Below are 9,069 nucleotides of genomic sequence, written 5' to 3'. Positions count from 1 at the left end.
CCGTGTTAGCCAGGATGGTCTCGATCTCTTGACCTCGTGATCTGCCCGTCTCGGCCTCCCAAAGTGCTGGGATTACAGGCTTGAGCCACCGCGCCTGGCCTGGAAGCATGTCTCTTAACATGATATAGTGAATATAGAATTGGAAGCAAGGAGCATTAACTCTTCCCCCCGTAATATATAGTATATATACATTGTAATATATTTGGGAAATACAGGAACACATGTAGAAAAAGTAGCCACATAAAATGTGTTTTCTTTTTTTTGAAAGATAAAGTATACGCACTAAAAATTTGAATTGTGTTGTACATGCAGTCTGAATTAAGTTAGTATTTGTGTCATAGTCCATCTTCTTAGTATCTGTTTCCTTACTTCATATATCTCATATTCCTCCCTTATCAAATCAAGAAAAACTTAAGTCTATTGCTTACATTTGACTTAGCTGTTAATGAGGCCTCATTTTGTTATTAGAACAAGCATATTTTAAATTTCTCTAATATGGGAAGAAAGGAATGGTCACATCCATTAAAGAAGCAGGTCTTTGGTTCTGGTTGGGAAAGGGAGTGATGTTTTTAAGACCGCATTCAACTGAGGAATATTTTGTTTTTGCCTTAAGTGGGTCTTTTTGTCTTGACTTCACTCTGGTTTTGTGGGAGTTTGTGGTCCTTGTTATGTGGAAATTGTTTGTCGTAGTACAACATGTTTGATCTTTAACAGAGTTTTAGTTAAGATATACATGTGTTACTTAACATTATTTTGAAGGCATATCTTTTTCCCCCACATTTTAATACCTGAAATCAGGATGCTGCTTTAATTTGATGACATAGTAAAAATGGCTTGTAGTGATACATAACTGTGGTACTACCTAAAATCTGTGGTATGACAGCAGATCAGTAAAATGTACCAATAACAGATTCCCATTATGTGACATGCTGAAGCCTCCTTAAGCTTCATATGCCTTCCTATGGTAGTGAATTTTGATAATTGAATAAGTATATCAATGTGTCCTTTTTATTCATAATTAGAGCAAACATTTACTATGTGCCAGGCACTGTTCTGGCCGGGCACTGTTCTGGCCGGGCACAGTGGCTCACACTTGTAATCCCGGTACTTTGGGAGGCTGAGGTCAGGAGTTCGAGACCAACCTGGCCAACATGGTGAAACCCTGTCTCTACTAAAAATACAAAAATTAGCCAGGCATGGTGTTGGGTGCCTGTAATCCTAGCTACTCAGGAGGCTGAGGCAGGAGAATTGCTTGAACCCAGGAGGTGGAGGTTGTGATGAGTTGAAATCATGCCACTGCACTCCAGCCTAGGTGATGGAGCAAGACTCCGTCTCAAAAAAAAGGATCGGATTTTTTTTTTTTTTTTTTTTTTTTGACAGAGTTTCACTGTTGTCCAGGCTGGAGTGCAGTGGCGCAATTTCGGCTCACTGCAACCTCTGCCTCCCGGGTTCAAGCAATTCTCCTGGCTCAGCTTCCCAAGTAGCTGGGATTACAGGCATGCACCACCAAACCCAGCTAATTTTGTATATTTAGTAGGGACGGGGTTTCTCCATGTTGGTCAGGCTGGTCTTGAACTCCCGACCTCAGGAGATCCGCTTGCCCCCTCCCCACCCCGGCCTCCCAGAGTGCTGGGATTACAGGCTTGAGCTACTGCACTGGGCCATGTACTCGGATTTTAAAAAAAATTTTGAGGGGCAGGGATGGGTGCAAATTTGGCTTTCAGGGATCTGTTTCTGGAGTTTGTAGGCTGTATCCTGTTTTCAGAGGGGTAAAATAATTGATTTCTGTTCTGTTTGCATTTTAAGATGGTGATGGAATTTCCTGACAATGTGTTAAATCTCGATGGACATCAGAATAATGGTGCACAGCTAAAGCAGTTCATTCAGGTAATAGTTTTTTCAATCAGTGTTTTTAATGGTGTATGTGTATTTTAAAGACTCATTTAAAATTTAGCTGTATTAGTTTTATATAGGGTTCTCTAGGTCTTTTTTTTTTTAAGGCAGAGTCTCTCTCTCTCGCTCTGTCCCCCATACCGGAGTGCAGTGGCCGGATCTCAGCTCACTGCAAGCTCCGCCTCCCTGGTTCGCGCCATTCTCCTGCCTCAGCCTCCTGAGTAGCTGGGACTACAGGCGCCCGCTACCGCACCCGGCTAGTTTTTTGTATTTTTTAGTAGAGACGGGGTTTCACCATGTTAGCCAGGATGGTCTCGATCTCCTGACCTCGTGATCCGCCCGTCTCGGCCTCCCAAAGTGCTGGGATTACAGGCTTGAGCCACCGCGCCCGGCCCTCTAGGTCTTAATATTGCACTGAAATCGCTCTTTTACCATTGCTATAGTAAGCATACATAGTTATTTACCTGATTTATGTAACTGCCATGTGAAAAAGAATTGGTGGTGGTGTGTTAATATTTTACATGTCCATAAGACTTTAATTTTAAAAGCAGGCCGTCTTTCCTAGTTTTTAAAAGATAAGGTATATAATTTTTCATTAAAAACTTGTTGGTTTTCTGCTGTAGTAATTGTTTTGTGGAGACAAAATAATCCTATATTATGAACTTTCTGATGTTTATTTAATTCCTGAGAAATATAGTACTTTATAAATACACTTAAATGCAATATACAGTTGTCCCTCAGTATCCGTGGGGGATAGTTGAAGGATCCCTATGCAAACCAAAATCCACAATGCTCAAGTCCCTTATAGAAAATGGTGTAGTAAGGGCTGGGCATGGTGGCTCATGCCTGTAATCCCAGCACTTTGGGAGGCCAAGGCAGGTGGATTACTTGAGTTCAGTAGTTGGGCAACATGGCAAAACCCTGTCTCTACAGGAAATGCAAAAAAGTTGGGCGGACATGGTGGCATGTGCTTGGGATCCCAGCTACTCAGTAGGCTCAAGTGGGAGGATCTCTTGAGCCCAGGAGGCAGAGGTTATAGTCAGCTGAGATCACATCACTGCACTCCAGCCTGGGCAATAGAGTGAGACCTTGTCTCAAAAGAAATAAGATGTATATTTGCATATAACCTCTGCACATCTTCTCATATACATTAAAGCTTATTTAGATTACCTATGGTACCTAATACAATGTAAATGCTGTGTACATAGTAGTTATACTGCATCATTTAGGGAATAATGACAAGGAAGAAAAGTCTGTACGTGTTTAGTACAGATGCCACCATCCTTTTTTTCCCCTCAAATATTTTCAATCCATGGTTGGTTAAATTCACAGATGTAGAACCCATGGATACAGAGCGCTGACTATAATTAAGATATTGGAAGATGACTTGTTAGTTTACTTCAGAACTCTTATTTCTACTTTTAGAGAAAACTTTGAATGGAAGGGTAATGGTAAATGTGAGAAAATACTTCTTGGGAATTATCCTACTTTCCTATCTGTTTTTAGTAAATCTGGAAGTGTTAACTGCAGTTAACTATAACTCTGTCAGGTAGAAGTTACTTACTAGAGTTTGCTCATTTATCTGCAACAGTAGCTCTCAGTTATTTTTCTACCTTGTCATAACCAGCAGATACCATTCATAAGCAGCAGCATGCTAGTTCCTCACTTCCCTACACAGGGAAGATAGGCCATGTTTTCTCCCACTAATCCATAATACACCTGGTCATACCTCCGGATTGGGAATTGCTGCTCCACATGATTACCATCCTAACCTGACTCCTGTAGCTAAACATAGTAATAGTAAGTGTGTTGTTAAAAGTTGTAAAAACAGAACAAAACAAAAAAAGAAAACAGGCCAGGCTTGGTGGCTCACACCTGTAATCCCAGCACTTTGGAAGCCTGATGCAGATGGATCACAAGGTCAAGAAATCAAGACCATCCTGGCCAACATGGTGAAACCCCATCTCTACTAAAATACTAAAATTAGCTGGGCGTGGTGGTACATGCCTGTAGTCTCAGCTATTCTGGAGTCTGAGGCGGGAGAATCGCTTGAACCCAGGAGGCAGAGGTTGCAGTGAGCTGAGATTGTGCCACTGCACTCCAGCCTGGCGACAGAGCGAGACTCAGTCTCAAAAAACAAAAACAAACCAACCAAAAAAAAAGGTACAGCTGTATTGTCCTTTTTTTTTTGTAAGAGGACTGGCCTAATACTCACTGAACCAGCCCTATATTTCCAGATGCAGGACTGCTTTTTGGCATACTAAGCAGAATCATTTATATACCCTAGATTCTAGAGCAAGGGGATTTGTGGTGCAAACTCCGTACAGCATGGACAAGGCTGACTACGTTGCCTTTCTGACTCAGTTGCAGGTAGAGCTGGTAAACCCTTTCCAGGTTGTACTTACTGCACAAGGATAGGAACCAGTAGCAGTGAAAGTGTAATTTTATGTATTTTTAAAGGACACTCCTTCATTTTCTTTCCCTCTTTCAGCGACATGGTATGCTTAAGCAACAGGATCTAAGTATTGCCATGGTGGTGACGTCACGCGAAGTCCTGAGTGCACTTTCTCAGCTTGTCCCATGTGTTGGTTGTCGTCGCAGTGTGGAGCGCCTCTTTTCCCAGCTTGTAGAGTCTGGAAATCCTGCTCTTGAACCCCTAACAGTAGGGCCCAAGGGAGTCCTGTCTGTAACTAGAAGCTGCATGACTGATGCAAAGAAGCTTTATACATTATTTTATGTACATGGGTAAGTATAATCAATTAGGAGAAAATGGGTTTGTTAAAATTTGAAGTAGCTTGTTGACAGTGGCAGCTTATTTTCTTGATGGAAAGATTGAGTCTAATTTAATGATTTTATTACTGTGTACCAGTGAATGTAAAGTTTCCGCTCTCCACGTGGGGAGAAGCAGACAGTAAGCAAATACGCACTTTGTCAGGGATGATAAATTAGAAAAACCAGTAAGGGAGGTAGAGAATGGAGCAGGGGTAGAATTATTGTGGAGGGTGGTCAGGAAAGGCCTCCCTGATAAAATGATGTTGAATATAGACTTGAATGAAGTGAGCAAGCAAATCTTGTAGAAAACTGGGGGAAGGCAGAGAAGGAACAGCTAGCGTAAAGGTTCTGAGGTTGGGGTTTTATTGGCATGTTTGAGGAATAGTAAGGAAGTCACTGTGGCTGGAGCCAGATGAATGAAGGGAGCAGTAATATACAGGTGGGGTCAGCAGAGTAATAAGGCCAGGCGCGGTGGCTCACACCTATAATCCCAGCACTTTGGGAGGCTGAGGCGGGCAGTTCAAGACCAGCCTGACCAACGTGGTGAAACCCCGTCTCTACTAAAAATACAAAAATTAGCCAGGCATGGTGGCGCGTGGCTGTAATCCCAGTTATTCAGGAGGCTGAGGCAGGAGGATCACTTGAACCCAGGAGGCAGAGGTTGCAGTGAGCTGAGATGGCGCCATTGCACTGCAGCCTGGACAACAAGAGCGAAACTCCATCTCAGAAAAAAAAACAAATAGCCAGGCGTGGTGGTGGGTGCCTGTAATCCCAGCTACTCGGGAGGCTGAGGCAGGAGAAGCGCTGAAACCCGGGAGGCGGCAGTTGCAGTGAGCCGAGATCGCGCATTGCCCTCCAGCCTGGGCAACAAGAATGAAACTCCATCTCAGAAAAAGAAAAAAAGAGGAGTAATAAAAGGTCCAGTCATATTTTTATTTTTTTCAGGTGGAGTTTCGCTGTTGTTGCCAAGGCTGGAGTGCAGTGGCATGATCTCGGCTCACTGCAACCACTGCCTCCTGGGTTCAAGTGATTCTCCTGCCTCAGCCTCCCAAGTAGCTAGGATTACAGGTGGCTACCACCATGCTCGGATTTTTTTTTGTATTTTTTAGTAGAGACAGGGTTTCGCCATGTTGCCCAGGTTGATCTTGAACTCCTGACCTCAGGCGATCTGCCCACCTCAGCCTCCCAAAGTGCTAGGATTACATGCGTGAGCCACTGTGCCTGACTGAGGTCTTTTGTTTTTACTCTGAGGTGAGAAGCTTTGGGAAGGTTTTGAGCAGAAGAGCGGCATAGTCTGATGAAATTTGGCTTACTTTGACCTCTGTATTGAGAATGAATAATGGCCATGGGGGTAGTGAAAAATGGTTATAAAGGATCCTGGATATATTTTGAGGAATGAGCCAATGGGAGTTTTTGAATGGATTGGTTGTGAGGGAGGGCATCAAAGATGATTCTCAGATTTGTGATATGAAGAATGGACAAAAGGCCTTGCGTGGTTGCTCATACCTATAATCCTAGCACTTTGGGAGGCCGATGCAGGCAGATCACCAGAGGTTAGGAGTTTGAGACCAGCCTGGCCAACATGGTGAAACTCCATCTCTACTAAAAATACCAAAATTAGCCGGGAGTGGTGGCAGGCGTCTGTAATCCCAGCTACTTGGGAGGCTGAGACAGAATTGCTTGAACCCAGGAGGCGGAGGTTGCAGTGAGCCAAGGTCGCGCCACTGCACTCCAGCGTGGGCAACAGAGCGAGACTGTCTCAAAAAAAAAAAAAAAATGGACAAATGGTTTCCATTTACTGCGATGGACAAGACTGGGGAGAAATGTAACAGTGCTCATCTTTGGGTGTGCTAAGTTTGAGATAGCGATTAGACATCCAAGTGGAATTCAGAGAGGTCTGGGTTAGAGCTGTAAATTTGTCTCATTTAGTGAATATAAATAGGAAAAGAAGGAGAGGTCTGAAAAGTAAACCCTGAGGCTTTCCTATTTAGAGATGGTGGTAGGGACTTTTGATATTTGCTGTGCCTGGACTTAGGAAAACAAGCCTTGGAGTGTTTTTGAACAGAGGAATGATATAACCTGGTTCATGTTTTAAAAGGATCACTCTGGCTGCTGAGTGAGGCCTGGAATGTAAAGGGCAGAAGGTGACAGCAAGGAGACGATTTAGGAGGCCAGCTATTGGCAGTTAACTAAGCTAGAGATTGGTGGGTTGCACAGGGATGATAATGGTAGAGGTGATAAGTGATCTGATTCTAGGCTGGGCGCGGTGACTCACGCCTGTAATCCCAGCACTTTGGGAGGCCAAGGCGGGCGGATCATAAGGTCATGAGATCGAGACCATCCTGGCTAACAGTGAAACCCTGTCTCTAATAAAAAAATACAAAAAATTAGCCAGGCGCGGTGGTGGGCGCCTGTAGTCCCAGCTACTCAGGAGGCTGAGGCAGGAGAATGGTGTGAACCCGGGAGGTGGAGCTTGCAGTGAGCCGATATTGCACCACCGCACAGCCTGGGGGACAGAGCAAGACTCCGTCTCAAAAAAAAAAAAAAAAAAGAAGTGATCTGATTCTAGATTGGTTAAATTTTATTCAGCTTTTATTCTTTTTTTTTTTTGAGACGGAGTCTCACTCTGTTTCAAGCTGGAGTGCAGTGGTGCAATCTTGGCTTATTGCTACCTCCACCTCCCTGGTTCAAGTGATTCTTGTGCCTCAGCCTCCTGAGTAGCTGAGATTACAGGCATGCACCACCACATCTGTCTAATTTTTGTATTTTTTTTAGTAGAAATAGGGTTTCTCCATGTTGGCCATGCTGATCTTTAACTTCTGGCCTCAAGTGATCCACTAGCCTCAGCCTCCCAAAGTGCTGGGATTACAGGTGTGAGCCATGCCTGGCTTCATTTTAAAATTTTCTGTAGAGATGGAAATTTTGCTGTTACCCAGGCTGGCTTTGAACTCCTGGCCTGAAATGACCCTCCTACCTCAGCCTTCCAAAGTGCTGGGATTATAGGCATGAGCTACTGTACCAGGCCTGATTCTAGATATATTTAAAAGGTAGGATTGACAAAGTTTGCTCATTGGTTGGATGGAGGGTGAGGATAGTAGTCGTGTGTATTCTATATTTGCATAAAATTTCTGTTGATGATTCCTCTTCAAGGATGTATTGTGTTTACATATTGTTTTGTGGGGGTTTTATGTATTTTTTACAGACATGGGGTCTCACTGTGTTGCCCAGGCTGGCCTCAAACCCTTGGGCTTAAGTGATCCTTTCACCTCGGCTTCCCAGATAGCTGGGACTTGGAGGTGTGTGCTTCTGCAACTGGTGTATTTACATAATGACTGGGCAAGGGAAGATGGCTGAGAGTCAGTTAGCAGTCAGTGTTGAAATACTTGTGCCAGGCACACTGTTAGATACAGTGGGGATAGAGAAAAGTGGTGTTTTGTTTTGTTTTGAGACTTCTCTCTAAAAGACAGTAAATAGAGATTTTAAAATTTGAAAGAAAAATGAATTAAACCCTTAATACGTTTTATTTTTAATTAGGTCCAAACTAAATGATATGATAGATGCTATTCCAAAAAGTAAGAAGAATAAGAGATGTCAATTGCACTCCTTAGATACGCACAAGCCAAAACCTTTGGGGTAAGTAGAATTGAATACCAAGAGGCTTTGTCATTGTGAAGATTATATATTTGATCATATTTAGTAAAAGAAACGCACTGTTTACTTTAATTCATTAATTGATTTATACTGTATGACATAGGTCAAAATAAATAGATCCTCTTGTTATGTTGGCCATTTTGCATTGATATGTATAAAGTCTCAATGTAGATCTGATTAAAAAAATTTTTTATGTTAAATATGTTTCAGAGGAGGGAGGTTGAAGTCTTTTTTTTTTTTTTTTTTTTTGAGACAGAGTCTCCCTGTGTTGCCCAGGCTGGAGTGCAGTGGCGCAATCTTGGGTTACTGCAACCTCTGTCTACCTGGTTCAAACGATTCTCCTGCCCCAGCTTTCTGAGTAGCTGGGACTACAGGTGCGTGCCACCACGCCTGGCCAATTTTTGTATTTTTAGTAGAGATGGGGTTTCACCCTATTGGCCAGGCTGGTCTTGAACTCATGACCTCAGGTGATCCGCCCGCCTCAGTCTCCCAAAGTACTGGGATTACAGGTGTGAGGCACCACGCTCGGCTGGCTGAAGTCTTTATGGAAATGTATGCAGCTAATATTAACGTTTTCAAAGTAGTGGTAATCATTCTTTGATCTACAGAATAGTTATAATGTATAAATTATTTTTCTTTCTTGTCTCTAGCTGTAATTTACCAAGGTTTAAAAAAAAGCCGTTATGACAATATGTATTTATGTAACTAATTTGTAGTTTTCTATATTTATTTATTATTATTATTATTATTATT

The 9,069-nt window shown here is 42.8% G+C and overlaps 1 protein-coding gene across 2 annotated transcripts in view; it reads left to right on the top strand.

Annotated features, from left to right (window-relative positions):
• Positions 1–9,069, top strand: part of GGNBP2 (gametogenetin binding protein 2) — a 42,067-nt gene that overhangs the window by 8,400 nt on the left and 24,598 nt on the right. For both annotated transcript variants that reach the window (XM_011953636.1, XM_011953635.1), the window contains exons 2-4: positions 1,807–1,887; positions 4,385–4,638; positions 8,200–8,298. In XM_011953636.1, coding sequence (XP_011809026.1) covers positions 1,807–1,887; positions 4,385–4,638; positions 8,200–8,298 — 434 coding nt within the window. The remainder of the gene's footprint in view (positions 1–1,806; positions 1,888–4,384; positions 4,639–8,199; positions 8,299–9,069) is intronic.

This window comes from Colobus angolensis, unplaced genomic scaffold, assembly GCF_000951035.1.
Source record: "Colobus angolensis palliatus isolate OR3802 unplaced genomic scaffold, Cang.pa_1.0 Scaffold37, whole genome shotgun sequence".
Taxonomy (NCBI): domain Eukaryota; kingdom Metazoa; phylum Chordata; class Mammalia; order Primates; family Cercopithecidae; genus Colobus; species Colobus angolensis.
This window is presented reverse-complemented; position numbering and strand designations above follow the sequence as displayed.